Raw genomic sequence first — 20222 nt, 5'->3', positions numbered from 1 at the left:
AATAATTTTATTTATATAGCGCTAAAATCCACTAATTGTCCAAAGCGCTGTTACCCACCCAACCCACCCCAGGGGAGGACATCCATCACACAGTGATCTCGTGCGTGGGAAATTAACGTCTCCTGCCCCTAACCCTGCAGGAGACGGGACCTCCATTTATTCGTCCCTATCCGAGAAGACTAGAATATCTAACCAATTCTTGATGTTAAAGAAAGGAAGCATATTCTCCTCAGTTAATTTTAAGACCCTGAGTGTTGGTCCGGCCGGTATTGAACTCTCGACCTCCCGCACAGCAGTCCGGCGCTATCCCAATTGAGCTAACCAGGCGGCGGTTAGATATTCAACCTAACCTAAATGTCGGTGTCGACGAAAGTCTTGTCTCGCTAAAAGCACTGATCAAGTTAATGTACAGCAATTAGTTTCAAATGTCAATCGATTAGATCAAAGGTCCACTGTACAAACAAAACATTACATAATGAATCGCTAAAACACGTGCCATTTCACGTGGGTCCGCGTGTAACATGTGCGAAGAATCTGACAACGTTCCGTCCGTCTGCTTCGAAAAGATAGAACATGTGAAGACCGACAGTGGTTCAAACGTCGTTCTTTTCATGAATCGAACTTAATAAATAAATAACAAATTACTGACTTTATTTGAATTCTAGCTGACCGGAAGATTTTATTTTGCTGATCTGAAAATGGTTAGACTTATCATGTTCGACACTTAATCAACGGTCGAATTTAAACCGTGTGCAATTTGGTTAGTCTAATGTGAAATTTGACTACGCCATTTATTACAACGCTTAGTTACCTTTCAATGACATTCTGCTGAATATATTTATCTACTGGGCATTTAGTCCATTCGAGACCGTGCCAGGCAGCCCGATCAGAAGTGTAAAACACTCACGGTCACGGTACGAATGAATTTTTAAAATCTCTTGACATTTTTAAACAAACATCTGATATTCTTAAGAAGTTTGAAAGAACTGCAGTGTAGTCAGAGAACTAAATAACACTGCTTAAATAACAGAATGAGTTAATCTAACCGTAGGTTGGCCATTGCAAAGAATACAGACCAGAACACGTGCGCTTACATCCTGGATATATCAGTTCTCATGGTAGTGCGAAGCTATAAATAACAGTTATATCGTTACAAGAACCTTTCATTTGAAACTCCGTCAAAATCTCTGACTGACGGGCATTTAGTCTATTTGAGACCGTGCTCGGCTGTCGAGCATTTAGCCACAACATGAAAAGTTCTCTATTCGCAAAATAGCTTGAAATAATGTTACACCCCTTATTATCGATAATGAGGTAAGGCGAGAAATATTCATTGTTTAATTTCGATGTTCGGTATATAGATTGGCGCATATATTTGCCATGAACATCGGACATCCTTCACAGACAGCTATTCCTAAATTCAATGATACATGCAGTTTTAAGCAGCAGGGTGATCGGAAGCGAAACAAAGAACATGGTATCTTGCATGATGAATCCGACACGCCGCATTGACTCTAAGTTGAGATTTGACTTACAAGAAAAACGATTAAAGTGTAGCTATAACTACAAAATACCTCATGGATCTGAGAAATTTACTAAAGAAAATAAAGAAAGGGTATGAAATGTAAATTTATAGATTGCGGTACTTTAAACAGAAGTCATTTTGTCCATTACCAAACTGTTTTAACTGGACCTTTGTGTCCTTTGTTCAAAACAGTTCTTACGTTTTATAGGTCGGGCCGACCTCTGTCTGTAATTTATGGACCTGCATTCGTGTCTCTTCACTTGTTTCATAACTAACAAACATGTCAAACGCAGTCTTAAATGATCTGCCATTAGTTCTGGTTTATTGAAGCATCACACTAAATTTAGGATTTCTAATATGGTTGAATGCATTTGACTTTTTGAGGTTCGACGTTACCTGCCGACTGAGTTGATTCCTCCAAAAAAAAAAATGTTTTCATTTTTCTAGCAGATTTGACACAAAGCCTGGCGAGGATGGATCTTACTTCATCGATCGAGATGGAACCCACTTCCGCTACATCCTGAATAATCTTCGCACTGGAAAACTCGTGTTACCTGACGACAAAGTTGTCCGTAAAAGAATTGTTCACGGAGGCTGAATTTTATCAAATCGACGGGATTATTAATGAGTTGAAAGCGAAACCATTCAAGGATTCGGCGATTCTCTCCTCACGCGGCATAGCCTGGGACTGGCTGAAGGACACGCGGGACAGCCTGGGTGATGACTACGTCTTGCTCTACAAAGCCTCTCGAGATGGTTGGGATGCTTCCAACTTTCACTCTTGTTGTGATAACAAGGGACCAACAGTTACAGTGATAGAGAGTGGGAACTGCATTTTTGGAGGATATACTGATGCGCAGTGGCAGTCCGGTTCGAGGACTTTTTTTAAGTAACTGATTTCTCTTTAAAAAACAAAACGCTTTGTAGTTACAGTTTGCTTTGTTGACAAGACATGACATCATGACCAGAAAAAGATAAAAATTAATTACCTACAGTAAATATTAAGAAAAAGTCTCCACGACTTAAAGTAATTATTTGAATGTTCTCTTTATATTTTCCTGTCAAGGTTTCCTTTCTGTTTCTAAGGGAGAGTAGTCCAAAGTTGGTCTTTTATTACCCCGAGGCATCTTAAAAATGTCCATTGTAATTTATCAGAAGTTTATTTTTGTCAGGTAATGGGGTATACAAGAGAGGACCTAATACATTCCTGTTCAGCCTTGTCAACAAAAGTGGTTTGCCGTCGACAACAAAGATGCCATTGGTAGATGGTCAAGAAGAAAACGCTATCTACTGACAGAGTAGCTGTGGCCCGGTATTTGGAGGTGGTCGTGATCTTTACATCAGCAACTCTCCAAATACTTACTACTGCTCTTGGGCTGTTCACGCCACATTCCAGTGTCCAGTTGGTCAGAATGGTAACACGTTTTTTACAGGAAATCAAAACTTTTATGTGAACGAGATGGAAGTGTTTGTGTTCGAAAATTAAAGTCATTGCTGGCATTTTCACTTCCTGATAAGAGTACAACTGATTTGTAAACGTTCGCTATTGAACAATTTCCTGTCAGTGAGTCATGTTATTATTTTGTTACTGATACCAGAATGGAGAAGTACGAGGCTTTCATAACCTTGGCGTTGGACTGATCTGGATTGTGAACGATCATTTGTCTTTATTTGATTTTCAAAATTTTTTTATCAGTCCACTGAATGAGTTGTTGTAACTTAGACAAGATTGAGTTATTAAAAGAAAAAAAAAAGAAAGAAAGTGTGCGAAAATTGTTTCTGATTGGAGGATATTAACCGGTAGGTGGAGGGTTAAAATGAGAAAAATCGGATGTGGGGAAAGCCGGCGCAATAAAGGATTATGAACAAAGTCTGTACGTAAATCCGTAGGTAAATAAGATGACGTGACCTTTTCTTTTTACCTGGCTGCAGATTTTCCGTCCTGTTAAGCTGCAGTGCAGTTTTACCTCTCTTTAAAATATAGAAGAAACCAGCGATGAACTGCCCAATTTTTCTATCGGCATTGACCTTTTAGGTCCTGATCCAACAAGCAACAAAACTAAAGCCGAGAAAAACTCGGCCCCAGGTCTATGACTTTTAAGGGCGGCCATCCCTAAATATCGCCTAGAGGTGTGCAATATAAAAAAAATCGAAAATCTCCAAACCTCGCCAGAATATAGGTCTGGATGAACCATTTCTAGAAAAAATGCTTTGAGTTCCACTGCATTTTTATTTTACGCGAACAGCGGCAAAATCGGTATGGTGGCTTTCATGTCAGCTTCACGAGGTCCAGACAGCCCATTACTTGAACGTCGCTTGAAAATAAACAAAACGGTAAATATGACCAACCATTTTCTTAATGAAAAGAAAACGTATTCATGAACAGTCAGAAGTGATTTGTCCGGTTCCGTTGCAAACAAAATTTTTGGGTAACTTTGGTTTTTTTTCATTATTTTTTGCAGGACAAAAACTTGGCAAAATTGAGAGGGTAAAATCACACCTTGGTACATGGCATGGGGTTATATCAAGTTAATCCAGAGAAAGGACAAAGCTTTTTCTTCAAACAACTCCAATAAAATGTTTGGGCTACTGAAACTACGAAATTTTAGGACTCCAAACAAAAGTGACAGAGGTTAAAATATGCCATTTCTTGTCACGCAATTGGGGGCGAAAAATCAACAATGCGCACGTGGAAAAGACACCGGGCCGATTTAGGGGTGAAAAATCGTTACTACTCTAGATAAAAGGCTAATGTTGATCAACTTTTGTCCTTTCTGTTGCTCAGGTTACCTAAAATTTAAAATTTTAGCGGTTATTTTCGAAACAAAATAGGCCAAAAACCAAAATCGTCCTATTCGAAGCGGCCGAGGACGGATGCAGTTTGAAACTGGTAACAAACCATTAAATTATTATGTTTGCCAGATTTATGCTTTAATTTGAGTATTGTTAATGAATTTGTACATACCATGCATCGGCGCCAAACATGGACTGTGTATTCGCTTCACAAGTTCCTGCCGTGAACTGCCCTCTGCTGCTCTCGGATTGCGTGACAAGTCGTGGGCCACAATTGCAAGAGCACTTGTCTTTGCCACAAACACTGGCACTCTACCTTTATATTCGCTATAATTTGTTTGGTGGCGTTGAATCATGCTTGAATGTTTTTTGGGGGAATTTTTCCCTTAATTGACACCCCGCCCCCCCCGTCTTTTTCATTCACTAATCTGTGGACATAGTTTTTTTACAGGCCTCATCAAATAAGTTCTCAAAGCTTATCAGTGGTCTGTTTTTTTTAAATCCTGGTTTTCTCTTCTTAAAGAGAAGAAAAGGCCGAACACTTCTGTCCGGACAGCCTCCCAAACGAAATAAAAAATCCTAAGCTAAAATGTACCCACGGCCACAAATCTACCGCAGAATTCGAGGGCAAAGGTTAACCTTTCATTTCGATTCTCTAGCCACACAATCTCAGCCCTGCGATCTACGCCAGGCGGCTCAGTTCGTGTCCTCAGTGAAACGCTAAAACGATGGTAGGCATCGCGTCATTAGGGAGCTTAAGCAACCACGGCGACGAACGGAGGACGACGACCGGAAGTAGCAAGAACGTCACTGCGCAAGCGCGAACCAAGAATTCCGTCGTCGTCTTGTCGTGGACGACTTGAGAAGGACCTGTTTCACGTCGTCGTGAACTTTCGAACTTCAAAGCAGTTTTTCTCATCAAGAGGTGCCGGTTTATTGTCAGTTTTTAGACAGTCTATGGCCGGTTGGAGTTTGTATTCGCTTCTTCGTTTGATTTAAACCACCCTGTTCGGTTTTCTAAACAAATAAAATTCGAAAACTCACCAACTCATATTCCTTCCTCCGCACAACAGATGTCAAGTCAAGCGGTGAAAGCGACCACGTAAGGTTTAAATTTATTTGAGTATATTTTATGAAAGAACGCTGTTTATCATTTTATTGAATAAAAAGTTTTAAATGGCAGTGTGATACACCTCTGAGTTCGGTCAAAAGCTGTGTCTGGAACTGCCGGATTATTGCTTCTTAAAAAATTTTGCGTGTTGCTGTTCTTCAATCGAGACGCTTTAAACAACAAAGAATTCTTCAGAGCGGTGTGTTAACACAAGCTTAAATACCTGTCAGGTTTTCCGAATCTATTTTCAAAATGTTTGATATAGATTTACAGCCATAAAAATTATTCCGACAAAATCACACGGGAAAAAATAGTATTCTTGGGTGAAGCGTGACGACTGCTATCTGTGCCGATCGCGAGCTAGCATTGATTAAATTGACAGACTTACGTCGTTTGCTCGCCAAAGGAAGGAGTATCAAAGGTAGAACATATCAGGCTAGAGCATGTCGAAAATCAGACAAACCTTGTGCAAAATAGGTTTGTTTATATCAGCAACACTTAGAACTGAATTTAAATCTCAAATAACTTGCGTAAAATTTAATATTTTAAACTTTTGCGATGCGTAAATTATTGTAAATAAAGCTAAAGCTTAATAATTCCTTGGACTGTTGATGTTCAAAAATTGAATAACCTACTCTCGAACTTTCGATATATATGAGGAAATTTGATCCATGAGTGAGAAGAAGAAGGTTTTGGACGTCTATGAACGATGTCATTTCTTAAACTGACGAAGCGAGAATAAACAAGATTTCAGACGTCGTCGTCCTTGAGCAACTTCACTGCTTAAGTTTCATTTTCCTAAAAACGAAGTCCTCGTTCCAGACCCTCCGCGATTACTTGACGTCGTCGTCGTCCCTTTCGTCGTGGTTGCTTGAGCTCCCTATTTTAAACACGACACAACGACCGTTGAAATCGGCTTGGTAACCTAGTCATGTTGGCAAACCAAGACTCGCGGGGGTACTAGAACTGAGGGGACCCCGGGTTTTACAAGAAGTTTTGTTGGCTTTTTTGTGTGTTGTGAGAATTTTGCACTCCATCACAATAAAAACGCTTCTTCGTGCAGATCCTTGTTGTCGCTCAGTTATAAAAGAATTTGTTCATACTTTTAGCTGTGCGCATATCGAGTTATGGATGCATGCGGGAAGTTTGAAGAGCCCTAAAAAAAGCTAGTAAAAGTAGCTCTTGGATGCGCTTCGAGCTGCTCTTACGTATTTTTCGTGCTCTCAAAACTTCCCACCTGCATCCATAACTCGATATACGCACGGCAAGCATGAACAAATTCTTAAAACTGATGCTTCCTCTTTTGTACATTTTGTTTGTTTTTATCTCTTTCATTCTAACAATGGGTTTCTTACAAAGTCAGTAGTGTTTAGCCATATGACGTTTTAGTGCCGATGAATATTTTACAGTATCTAATTATTATAATTTCAGTGGCGCGACTCGAAGTAATTATGCATGACGAAATTGATACACCCATAATTTCCGAGAAATCCACATGAGCAGGCAGATTCTGAGAAGAGTCAAAATAACTCGGGCTTCTCGGAAAAGTATTTATTTCGGTACCTGTCCTTTTGTCTTTTGTACAACCCAGTTCAGTTAAAATGTCATCGAAGCGTAGCTTGGAGAAAGGTCGCTCTAACGAGGAAGCTTTAGACGAAGTGAATAAACACATCAAAGAAGCATTCGACATTCTGAAGCGTGAGACGAACAAACTTCGCAAGGAGAGAAATGCGTTCGACGAGGTTGCCAAGAAGCTCGAGCATGTTCATTTCTCGACGATGCTGAAGCTTAACGTCGGTGGCCATGTTTTCTCAACAAGTTTGGCGACCATGACTAAAGATCCAGGTACTTTGAAATTGTTTTTGAATTTCGAAATAAGGACTGAGATCTACCTGTTTGATAACTGTACAACCTTCGCTTCCATTCAGTTGTTTATCCGTTGATTCAAATCCTGTTCGTGTCCGCATCTGTTCTACTTGCTGAGACAATTTGGTTATAGAATCCATCGCTCAAAACAATACTTACGTTCTGTGGGCCGACCTCTGTAATTAAATGAGCTTACACCCGTGTCTCTACACTTATTTTGTGGCGAACATACATGTGGAACGCTGTCCTAAATAATCCGCCATTACTTCTGGTTGACTGGATACATCAGGCTAAAAGAGGCTCGATGCCAAATTTAGTTGATTCTTCACAAAAGAAAAAAAGGATTTAGTTATTGAAATGGTTTTCCCATCTTGTTTTTCCAGGGTCCATGTTACATGCCATGTTTTCAGGTAGATTTGACACAAAACCTGGTGAGGATGGATCTTACTTCATCGATCGAGATGGAACCCACTTCCGACATATCCTAAATTATCTTCGCACTGGAAAACTCGTTTTACCGGACGATACAGTCGTTCGCAAGGAGCTGTTAAACGAGGCGGAATTCTATCAAATCGATGGGATACTCAATGAGTTGAAAGCAAACCCGTTTAAAGATTCTGCAATTCTGTCTTCAGAACAGCGCGAAACCCTGACAGACTGGCTGAAAGACACTCGCGAAAGCTTGAGCGACGATTACGTGTTGTTATACCGAGCTTCTCGCAATGGCTGGGCTGCTTCTAACTTTCATTCCTGTTGTGATAACAAAGGACCAACAGTTACTGTGGTAAAGAGTGGAAACTACATATTTGGAGGATATACTGCGCAACCATGGCAATCGCTAAGTAAGAGACCTTCCTATTTGCCCCATCAAACTCCCTTACTTTTTTTTCCCTCTATGATAGAGTATCCTATCCTAACCTTTTGCACGTACAGTTGCTGTTTCACTTTCCCTTTACAAATTATTCACGGAAGGGAGAAGTATTTTGCTCGGGAACTGCCGGGAAAATATAAAACAAAACAAGAAAGTAAACTTGAATCGGTCAGGAAGTGCCACTTTTGCAATAATAAAAAAATCCCAAATTAGACTGACAATCAGTAATAGCTTGCTCCTGGAAGCTTTATAACCCATAGTGTAAAATTAATATAAGAAACATCCAGTAAGTACCCTATTTTACAATTTCTAAAATTTATAGCTCTCAGAAAAAATCCACAGGACGATCTTATCAACCCCCTCTTCTTTCTTGCAGCGATATAATAGAGTCGTCAGCCTGCTCTTATTTCCATGGACTAAACCTTTTTTACTGACCATTCAATGGGAAGGTCGAGTTTTAAAAGAGCCCCTCATTTCAGGAGGACTTTTGTTGATGGGCGTGAATACTTCTTGTATACTTTTACCTAAGTTTTGTCATTGTTAAAACCTACATAGTGAAATTACAGCCTTTGATGAACGTTTTTAAAAAGTGTGACTAGTTAACTTCCTTCCTTTCAAGGAAGACTGAATTTCAGTCTCATTCCACACTAAGCTAAGGGCAGAGTATTTTTTCAGAGGTCATGATGCACTGACCAGAAAGTGACAACTCTCACCCACAAGCACAGACATTGATCATTGCCGTGACAATTTCTTGTCGTGGTTTTATCCCTATTTACTTTTGAGAAATGGTATACAACCAATCTAACTCAGCAGATATTTTTTGTCAGGTACTCCATTGTACAAAAGAGCTCCAGGTTCTTTCCTGTTCAGCCTTGTCAATGCCAGTGGTCTGCCACCAACAAAGATGCCTTTGAGAGATGGTCAAGAAGGTAACGCCATCTACTGTTACAGTAGCACTGGTCCAACATTTGGAACTGGACCTGACCTTTCCATATGCAACTCTCCAAATTCTTACAACTGCTCTGTTAGCATTGGTAACACGTACCAGTGCCCAGCAGGTCAGAACGGTAACCTTTTTTTAACAGGGAATCAAAACTTCACTGTGCAAGAGATGGAAGTGTTTATGTTCGAAAACTAGAGGCGTTTTTGTCATTTTGTTCCTTCCTAATGAGATTTCAGCTGATTTTGTAAACGTTTGGTAGTGACTAATTTCCTCATGGTTAAATCGTGTTCTTGATCCTTTATTTGAGAACTAAGACAACAAAAACAACAACAACATTTTTATTCAAACTATTCAGGTAGAAGAAAGAGAAAGAAAAAAAAAGTATAGAAAACAAATAGTTGAAGATATATAATTATATATACAATTTTTGAATTAGTGTGCAACAGCCAAAGTAGCAAAGCTTTCGCGTTGGCTGCTGCTTACTTACAATTAAAAATAGGAACGAAGAAAACAAATAATAATTAAGACTAAACTAATTCACAAGGCAAGAAGTATTATGAAAATAGAATGGAGATGTTGCATTAAAAAATTACTTACAGAAAAGTCGGGAAAAAAAGATGGATATGATTACAAAGTGAAACTTAGTTGGAAATTCATAACTATGAGTGACATTTGAGAAGATGATTTCTATACCGCTTTTTAAGGTTATTAATAGAGAGCCGTTTCAAGTTTGTTGGTACCGTTTCCCATTATTTCGAGGCAGCATATACAAAGGTAAATTTGCCGGTGTTGGTTCTTAATTACTTTTGGGCAATGAAAATTTATTTACCCTTGGAGGCGTATCTGGCGTTATACTTGGGCAAGCTAGAGACTGTTCTGAGGGAATCATGAAACAGTGAAGGAATATTGGAGGACTTGTTAAATATCTTATTGCGAGTAAGCATGTACTCAGTTTAATGGTGTTATCAAATTTAAGAATATCAAGAAGTTTATAGAAAACTTGAGATGACTCTCTACTATCAGCAAAAAATATACAAAGAATGCATCAATTTTGAAGAGAACACAACTTGTTTAAATTTTATCGATAAGTATTTCTCCATACTACAACTGCATAGTTTAAATAAGGGTATATCAGTGTATAATAAAGTTGCTTGAGAACATGTATACTCACATAGTGTCTTAGTTTATACAGGATCACAATATCTTTGAATACTTAAATTTGTTTTTAACATGGGTAATTTGATCTTTCCAATTCAGGTGTTGTTCTATATAAACACCAAGCTACTTAATACAAGCCTTCTGCTCAAAATTTAAAATACTTATAGGAGTGACTTTTTTACGTGGTGAGGTTATTGACATAAAGTTAGTATTTTTCATGTTAACAGATAATTTATTAATGGAACATGCCCAATAATTCAGAACCATAGTCATTTCACAGTTCATAACTGATTCGATATCACTTATGTTATCTGAAGCATAGAAAGTGTTAGATGATCGTCAGCAAAGATGCGAAAGGACAATTTGTTCGATGAATTAGCAATGTCATTGATATAAATTAAAAATAATAAGAGACCTAAGGTATACCCTTGTGGTACACCACAAGTCATCTTTGATAAACTTGACTTTTCATTTCCAATTTGAACAAATTGCTGGCGATTTTGGAGATAATTTGCAAACCAATCATGTGGCCTACCACGGACACCATATTTACAGAGTTTATCTGGCAATATTTGAGGACTTACTGTATCAAATGCTTTTGATAAATCTAAGAACAGGCCACAGGATACAAAATTGCTGTCAATAGAGGCCTTCAGGTTATCTGTGATCTCCATAATCACTTGCTCAGTACAATGTTTTTTTCTAAAACCAAACTGATACTTAAATGATACATCATGCTTATCAAGATACTGAATTAGCTGATCATAAATGACTCGTTCCAAGGTCTTACCGAAAGGAGACAGTGTAGCTATTGGCCGGTAATTACTAGGATCAGACAAAGGTAAGGTAAAGTCTGTTTACGAGCCTGGTGGCCCATTTTGCCGGTGCTTAACTCCGGTTTCTGTAGCATGAAGCGACTGGGAGTATTTCTACTCTCCCCTGGATTGCATGCCAGTCCATCGCAGGGTTACCCCCCCCCCCCCCAGCATTAAATTGCCGGTACCCATTTATACACCTGGGTGAAGAGATGCACTGTGAGAGTAAAGTCTCTTGCCTAAGAACAAAGCACAATTTCCCGGCCGGGGCTCGAACCCGGACCACTCGATCCGCAGTCGAGCACACTAACCATGAGGCCACCGCGCCTCCACAGTATCAGACAACGTTCCACTTTAATTTTAAAAGTAGGAGTTACTTTTGACACTTTAATTTAAACACATCAGGTACTACGCCTGTAGAGATTGACTTATCAAAATGTATGCAAATGGCTTGGAGAGGGTCTTAGAGGTTAATCTAATCAATTTATTTGGAACATCCAATGATGATTTCTTATCATTTAAGTAAGAGAAAACGTTAGCAACCCACTCTTCTGTAAATGGAGACACAAAAAGACTATGTAAAGGAGAATAGTTAATAAGCCCACATGGATCGTCCTCAGTATTTTGAATAGCTTTTGCCAACTTGGGGCCAACATTGATAAAATGCTAATTAATCTGCTCAACAATATCATATTGATTAGTGAAAACTTTGTTATTTCTTATCATTCTAACAGGACAATTTTGGTCTTTATTTTTTCTCTTAACTAAGGTACCTATGAGCTTCCAGGTGTTCTTAATAATTACTTTGGTAGAATTTCAAGCGCTGACAGTGATAATCATTCTTGGCCTTATTTTTGATTCTATTTAGTGCATTGGCATAAAGCTTACATTCTCTTACCTTATCAAGATTTCTACTAAGGAAGTTTAATTTATATATAACCTTTGGTTATGCTTAACTGAAGTCAGTACACCCTTAGTAAGCCACGGTTTGGCCAAGTGTCACCTTTTACTTTGAGATGCTTGCTTTATAGGTGCATGCTTGTCTGCAATTTGTTTAAGTATACTTATACAATTACCAGCTTCCTCATGAATATCATTAGATTCATTGCAGACATTGATCTAATCAAACGTGACTGCATCAACATCTCTAATATACTGGTCCAACTGGTCCACATCAAATTCGCCGCTATAATCACGAAAATAGGATTCTCTCTTACACCTGGATATTTGCCTATCAAGTATACAAAACACTGGTAGATGGTCTGAGATACCAACCAGTACAATACCGGCATCGACTCCGCTCAGATTGGAATTTGTGTAAATGTGGTCAATCATAGTAGAGGTATGATGAGTGACCCTGCATGGTTGGCTTTGTAATTAAAGGTAATAAGTCGTTCGAATAGAGGATATTTAGGTACTCTACTGGTAACAAAAACTCACTATATTTCAGGAGATCTATATTGAAATCTCCTAGAATGCATATCTCGTACTGTCCTATCTCTTCAAGCAAAGAATCAAATTCAGGAGTAAAAGCAGGTAAATTACAGGTAGGATGCCGATACATACAACCAACAATTATATTAGGTCTGCCATTCCCTGAAATAATTTTACATCAGGATGATTCAACCAATGGTATACTAAACTTTAAATCTGGTCGATGAATGGTATTAAGATTTTTCGAGACATATAATCCAGAGCCACCAGCCTGTGTTGGCGAGTTAGTGTGAAAAAAATCATACTTAGTGAGATCAACATTTGTCACTGTCCAGGTTGACAGTCTCGTTTTAGTGATAGCTAATATATCAGGTTTGCGGTTGACAGAATGCAGAAACTCGCTCAGTAGAGACAAAATTTTTGGGACACTTCTGATATTGCAATGAAACATAGAGAGACACTTTGATGTGGTTCTATCAAAGAATTGATTCAGCTGAGTTAAGGAATAATAGTTCGAGTGTGGGCAATTAAGCATGTTATCAGGATCTTTATCATCAAATTTATTAGGGTTTGGGAGAATATTAAAAAAGATCTAAATCATTGTTAAAGTCATAATGCCAGTCACCAATCACTGCATTAAATTCAGGATCATAAAGATTGAAAAATGGTAGGTACCAACAGTAGTTCAACTCACAAGTACTTGATTTCGCAGCCATTAACCAAGCGGCTTACAAAAATCATCAAACTCCTTAAACGTGGTAAAGCAAAACTCAGAAGAAGACTCGCTCTCACGAAGATATATCGTGCCATTAGCTGTCCACAGAAACTTGAAATTGTTGTCTGGCTTGAACTTGTGTGTTTTTCCAAATAGGCGTTTCCTATAGGCAGTAAGCGATTCATTTATGTGCAGGCATGTTACGTAGTTATTTTTTCAAGTACGCACAGTCAAGTATATATGATCTAGAAACCTATGTAAACTGAGTGAAAAATACTGCGTTCTTTACTTCTTGTTCGAAATAGTCGTGTGAATACAAGCAAAGAACAAAGCGTCTTGCCCTTACTTTGGGCAAACTTGGCGTAAACACAACATTGTTTTCAAAATTTTCCATTCACTTCAAGTATGCACGTGCGTATATGCGTATAGGACGCTGCGCGCCTGACGAACCGATTGGAGATCCGAGGTGTTCTTCCCTATCAATTTCCTACGACTCTTGTACATTTCTTCTCGCTTATCACGTTGTACGAACTTGACGATAATTCTGTTTTTAACCTTCTTCGTATCATACCATCTGTGTGCCGTCGAGATATCATTTATAAGAGATCCAACTCCTTTTACTAATTCTTTGGGGTTATCCTGAGGAACACATGGAATCCTAACAATCTCGAGACAACCACGTCATAAATATTGCTGCACATGATCAATGGCCACCTCATTACCATACATCGATTCGTCAAGATTTGATGTAGTATTTAACAAATCCTTCCGTGACTTCTCCAATTCTTCTATTTTTTGGTTTGCACCTTGAGTAGCTACCAGTAAGTTATCATACTTAGAAGACAGTGACGACTATTTTTCATCAATATCTTGAAGACGTTCTTTTACAGTCGCAATCTGCGATTAAAGATGCCTGTATGTTCCAGTCGGAAGCGTAACTTCCTCCCATTTTCATCACACCGTTCGGCTATCGCCCAGTGTACTACTTCGCTCCGTTCTATTGAGTGGACACCTTGTGTAAGCGAATGGAATAGGGACATAAAGGAATTCTGTTGGGGCATAATTAATAATTTTTTATCGGGGAAGGGAAGGACAATTAATGAATTTAAGAAGCTGAACGTGACAAGTTGTTTCCTCTACTTTGACTTATGATCTGCACATTGAAAAACATGATACAAATGAACACAAAACCTCGCAAAGACTTGTCTTTTCTGAAGATTTTAGGTTTTTAGCGAAAGCAATTTCTCTGAATTAGTTTCTCAGGAAAGGTACCAGTACGGTGAATTGCTTTATTTAGTTTAACCGTCCTGGCATCTCGTAATTCCTTGTAAGCGGTTAACCCATATCTAATCTTGTCGGATCAGGTCTTGATAAAGCCAGATAGGGCTGCTGAGTGCTCATTATAACCTCCTTGGAGCTCCTTGAGAAGGATATATTAGTTTGTGTTGGAAAATTCACACAATATTCAATTTTCGTAAACAAATCGGATGTCTCAGGACGGTTAGGGAGGTGTCAAAACAGTCTTGAGTGTTGTGACTAGTTCAATACTTGCATAAAGTAGCACTCGAAACGAAGTGGACCATGAAACACACATGAGTTTTCATATCAATGGATGAGTAAACGGCCAGTTGTTTCCGAGAAATCGGAATACCAAGAATTAATCAAAACCTCGTGCATTTTCCGCGAAATATGTAGACAAAGAAGCTTTTGTTCATTCTTGGAACACTTTCTGCATTTGGTACCTGTCGACGTCTTGTTAGAGAGAGTTAAAATGCTTTCTAACCGTATTTCGAAGAAAGGTGACTCACACAAGTACAACGGCGTGGAAAAGACCGAGCTGTCTTCCTCGGGCAGTTCAAAGAAAGATTTACCCGACGACGAAGCTCTGGATGAAGTGAACATACACATTTCTAATGCATTCTGTATTTTGAGGCGCGAGATAAGCAAAGTTCGCAAAGAAAAGGAAGCTTTTGAAGAGGTTGCAAAGAAAGTGGAATATGTTCATTTCTCGACGATGCTGAATATGGAACGCCATGACTGTCTTATGATACTTTTGGCCATGATATTCGGTGCTTACATCCTTATATTGGGTGCTTACATCCTTATATTCGGCGGTTAAATCATTATATTCGGTATTTACTTCATTATATTCGGCGCGTACTTCGCTATGTTCGGTGCTTACTTTATTATATTCGGTGTTTACTTTCTTATATTCGGTGCTTAACTCATTATATTCGGTGTTTACTTCATTATATTCGGTGCGTACTCTGTGATATTCGGTGCTTACTTTATTATATTTGGTGCATACTTCGTTATATTGGGTGATCATTTTATTATACTGGGTGGCTTATTCGTTCAGTGTTCACTTCATTATATTCGGTGTTCACTAACTTATATTCGGTGTGCACTTCATTATATTCGGTGTTTATTTCATTATACTCGGTGATTAAATCATCCAGTTCGGTGCTTCCGACAACTGGTGAGCACTTTATTATCTTCGGTCCTACCAACATTATACGCGGTGGTAAAATCATTATCTTCTGTGCAAACTTCGTCATGATCGTCACCAGGCTCCCAAAAACATTGTTCGCGGTAATAGCCCCACAATGCAATTCTGCGATTTCCCACGTATTTTCAGAGTATTATGAAAATGGCGGAAAAGACTGCAAAGGCCTCCATTCTGAAGCGACAAAACTTAAGTAATCTAACAGAAGTATTTGAAAAGGAGAAAATCACACCTGATGTACTTCCTCTGTTATCAGCAAGCGAAACGAAGCAGCTGGGTGTAAATAGTAGTTCTGACATGATGAGTTTGCGAATGGAATGTTCAATCCACGGAAAACGGAAGCCTCAAAAAAATCGTTTAGGATCTGGAGCTCCAGAATTCAACATACCAAAATCAATACTAGAGAATCGTATAGAGGAGGGTTTCAAGAGTTGCTGTGAACTAGAAAGAATGATCTTAATAAAAGTACTGTATTTAAAAACTGCTTTGAAGGGTTAATAATCAATATCCACTCTTTACCCAATTTTTATTGATGCGTTGAGTTGCAGCGGTTTGTAAGATATCAAAAAGGAGTTCATGACAGGTCATTTACACTAGATGTCACTATAAAGGAAAGAGCCCATGTAACAACAAAAGTTGCGTTTCAGTGCAAGGTTCTAGTAGGACCCCTTCTGTATGGCCAACTTAAACTAGGTTTTTGAAGGAACGATTCAAAGGAACGATTCACTCTCGTCGAAATACTGCAACGAGCGCTTCAATGTTTAGTTTCGTCAAGATGTCTTCCATTTTTTCGCGCTCAACAAAGCTGTACAATTGGGAGCCTGGTGACGATCATAACGAAGTTTGCACCGAAGATAATGAAGTGCTCACCAGTTGTCGGAAGCACCGAACTGGATGATTTAATCACCGAGTAAAATGAAATAAACACCGAATATAATGAAGTGCACACCGAATATAATTTAGTGAACACCGAATATAATGAAGTGAACACTGAACGAATAAGCCACCCAGTATAATAAAATGAGCACCCAATTTAACGAAGTATGCACCAAATAGAATACAGTAAGCACCGAATATCACAGAGTGCGCACCGAAAATAATGAAGTAAACACCGAATATAATGATTTAAGCACCGAATATAAGAAAGTAAACACCGAATATAATAAAGTAAGCACCGAATATAACGAAGTACGCGCCGAAAATAATGAAGTAAATACCGAATATAATGATTTAACAACCGAATATAAGGATGTAAGCACCCAATATAAGGATGTAAGCACCGAATATCATGACCAAAAGTATCATAAGACAGTTATGGCGTTCCATAGCTGAAACTCAATGTCGGCGGTCATCTCTTCTCGACCAGTTTGGAAACCATGAATAAAGATCCAGGTACTTTAGGCATTAGTCAACGCATTTATTGTGTAATCAGAGGTCTGAAATTTAGTTATCGAAATATTTGATCTGAATGGCTTTCGAGAATGGTTCGGTGAAAATGAAAGAAATATTGCGTTCTATGTTGTGAAAGAAATTCTTTATTGTCATTTTTTCAAGTAGCCCGATCTTAGAAACGAGTAATTATCTGTTTGCCATTTGTTTGATTGAATTTGATTTACAATTTGCAATGTGTCGTTCATCATCCATGGATTAAAAATGATTTTTCTATCAGTCATGATCTGTCAATTAAACACCTATGAAATATTCTCGAACTTGAAGCTCTATTCAAAGCATGTTCATATTTGGAAAATGTGCTTTGTCTGCTTTCGTATCGATCCCGTTGAACTTGTTCCTCATTACAACTTTTCGATGACCGAGGCAGCAACAAAGAGTTTTCTTTTATCGTGTTTTTCCAGGTTCTGTGTTACATGCCATGTTTTCAAGAAGATTTGACACAAAACCTGACGAGGATGGAACCTACTTCATTGATCGAGATTGAACCCACTTCTGGTACATCCTAAATTATCTTCGGACTGGGAAACTCGTGCTACTCGAAGATACAGTCGTTCGCAAGGAGCTGTTAAGCAAGGCCGAATTCTGTCAAATCGAAGGAATACTCAATGAGCTGAAGGCACAACCTTTTCAGGGTTCCGTGATCCTCTCCTCAGAGCAACGTCATATCTTGATCGACTAGTTGAGAGACAGGCTTGAGAGTGCAAGTGACGACTACGTTTTGTTGTACCGCGCCACCCGGAATGGCTGGAATGCTTCCAACTTTCACTCCATTTGCGACCGAGAGGGGCCAACAGTAACAGTGATTAAGAATGGAAATTCCATCTTTGGAGGATATACTGAGGAACAATGGTATCAACCCGGCAAGTTTTAATGCTTCTTTCCATATCTTTTAACAACAGAGTTAAAGCGACTAATTTGTTGCCCCATGAGGCCTGAGCTGTGTGCAATGGAATACCTGTGCGCGCGATGGAAATTGGGCTTGAGAAAACACATAAATCCTTGCTTTTCTTAATTTCAACCAGTCTCTCGTGCTTTTAACTTCGGTTATTTTGAATTGTGCTCCTTAAACAAAACACGTGGCTCCGGCAAACAGTATTCAGTTTATTGAGGAGACAGAAAATCTTTCCCTTTATGCGATTATGCAGTTAAGTATGGACTGGATGAATTATAAACATATGTGACATTAAGTTGATAAACCCTTTCAGATGTCCGGTGTTTCGGCTTATAATGTCTCTGGCTGAGATATTGTCTGAAAAATTAATATTTGGCCCAGAAGCAAAGCTTCGAAGGTAAATGTGAAAATTTGAGGAAAACCTCTCAGCCGAAGACATTACCACTCAATCATACAAAAGAGCACATAAATTCGTTTGAGTTCAGTCTCGTCAACCCGAGTGGTCTGTCACCATCAGTTAAATGACTTTGAGCAGTGGACAAGACGGATGTGCTATGGTTTGTGAGTAAGGACCAAAATTTGAAGGTAAATTGTCAATGCACCAAATTACAACAACTGCTCCACAAAATTGAACAACACTTAGCAATTACAATGCTCATCACACTTTTTTAACAGGAAGTAAGTACTTCAGGTTGAGGTTAATGTAAAATTTGAGTGATAGACGCAAAACGAGTTTTGTCGCCTAAACCGATAATGGTCTGTAAACTATATCCTCTCGTTAATTTCTTTTCTACAGTTGCTCAAGTGCTTTCGACTTGAGAAACAGCAACAAAAAGAAACTGCAGAAAAATATTCATAGAAAACATTTAAATGCGTGTTTCTTTAATTTGATGTATCACTGTATCTCGAACGACTATTAAATACTGGTCCCGTTGTCTTTAGCTTAGATGATGGAGTGCGCCTATACATGTTCGTGGTTCTGATCAAATTCATATGTTTGTGAACCTTAGGTTAAATAAAACTATTGATATTAATAAATAACATCAAACAGAGATCTTTCCCATACCTTTCTTTCTGTTGTGACATCACCTGTACTTCTTCCCTTTCTTTGAGGCCCCGGCACCCCGTATTCACCACAGCTACTGAATGTATTCGTGCTTTATATTTAAATATTGGAAAGGTATATAACCAGGAGTTGGAGGGGGAAGGGGTGCTATTTGTTTTACATTCTCGCTCGTGAAATCCAAATGATGCTCTCACGACTTGTGAAGCATTCTCGGCGGATCGCTATATTGCGCTTTTAAATTTTGCGCTGTCACATTGCGTTTATCACAGGAATTGCGAAACTCTGCCACGTCCGTTAGCTTTTGGTTTCCACAACTTTGCTGATAATTTGGAATGCGAACCGCTGAGAAATTCTTAAGATGACGTTTCGGGTAGCCCTTCGTCAGAGAAAACTCGAAACGCCAGCTTTAGAACATCTCCACGGTGGCCTATTAACATTAGAGAGATTTAGCACCACGTTTACGTGAAACATAAACCGCAGAGTGACCACGTGACCTTGTTTTCCCGCCATTTTTCACGTTTACCAGTCACGTTTTGCCGTTTCCACGTGAATGAAACTTGTTTCGCGTTTGCTATGTACGGAAGGTTTTCTTCCTTTTTCTCATATAGAGTAGAAGTTAATGGCCATAGAAAAGGTCACTAAAACTATTCCTTGTAAGTCATACAAGGCCGCCTTTATTATCCACCATAACGGGTCCGGAGCTCACGCAAAGTTAAAGCAGCAGGGTTCACGCTATTTTACCTGTGAACTATTCGTCCTGCCCGAAGCTATTTCTAAAATAAATAACTGAGCTCGACACGCGGCACTGAGCTGTTTGCGTCCAAAACGTAAATCATGCTTATTCTTTTCCTTTACGCCCCTGGTACAGCTATACAGGAGCAAATATATATGAAGAAAAACATCTGAATATCCCAAAATAAAAGTTAACAACATATGTCAGCTATATTATTCCTTTTTTACAAAATAAATCAAGACCAAGCCGCTTAGATTTTAATCCTGTAGCGGTGTTAGGCGCTGTTTGCCTTTCGAACAATCTGTTCAAAGTCAGCGCATTAGTTCAAAACTGAAAAATGCT

At 38.8% G+C, this 20222-nt stretch overlaps 1 protein-coding gene and 3 pseudogenes across 3 annotated transcripts; 3 read left to right on the top strand and 1 right to left on the bottom strand.

Moving 5' to 3' along the window:
* The first annotated feature begins 1309 nt into the window (after positions 1–1309).
* On the top strand, positions 1310–3792 carry LOC148720787 (uncharacterized; annotated as a pseudogene). Its single transcript, XR_015992950.1, has 3 exons — positions 1310–1314; positions 1973–2395; positions 2698–3792. The product of XR_015992950.1 is annotated as an uncharacterized LOC148720787 (transcript).
* A 3113-nt stretch (positions 3793–6905) lies between these two features.
* On the top strand, positions 6906–10273 carry LOC111339884 (uncharacterized). Its single transcript, XM_022946612.2, has 3 exons — positions 6906–7274; positions 7679–8137; positions 8994–10273. Exons 1-3 carry the CDS (start codon positions 7031–7033, stop codon positions 9302–9304), a joined length of 1014 nt encoding a protein of 337 aa, XP_022802347.2. The 5' UTR covers positions 6906–7030; the 3' UTR covers positions 9305–10273.
* A 2958-nt stretch (positions 10274–13231) lies between these two features.
* On the bottom strand, positions 13232–15789 carry LOC148720786 (uncharacterized; annotated as a pseudogene).
* A 92-nt stretch (positions 15790–15881) lies between these two features.
* On the top strand, positions 15882–18344 carry LOC111339874 (BTB/POZ domain-containing protein KCTD21-like; annotated as a pseudogene). Its single transcript, XR_015992949.1, has 3 exons — positions 15882–16202; positions 17066–17129; positions 17591–18344. The product of XR_015992949.1 is annotated as a BTB/POZ domain-containing protein KCTD21-like (transcript).
* The last annotated feature ends 1878 nt before the right edge of the window (positions 18345–20222 follow it).

Source organism: Stylophora pistillata, chromosome 11 (assembly GCF_964205215.1).
Source record: "Stylophora pistillata chromosome 11, jaStyPist1.2, whole genome shotgun sequence".
NCBI classification, from domain to species: Eukaryota; Metazoa; Cnidaria; class Anthozoa; order Scleractinia; family Pocilloporidae; genus Stylophora; species Stylophora pistillata.
The sequence above is the reverse complement of the archived record's forward strand: the minus strand, read 5'-3'. Positions and strand labels throughout refer to the sequence as shown.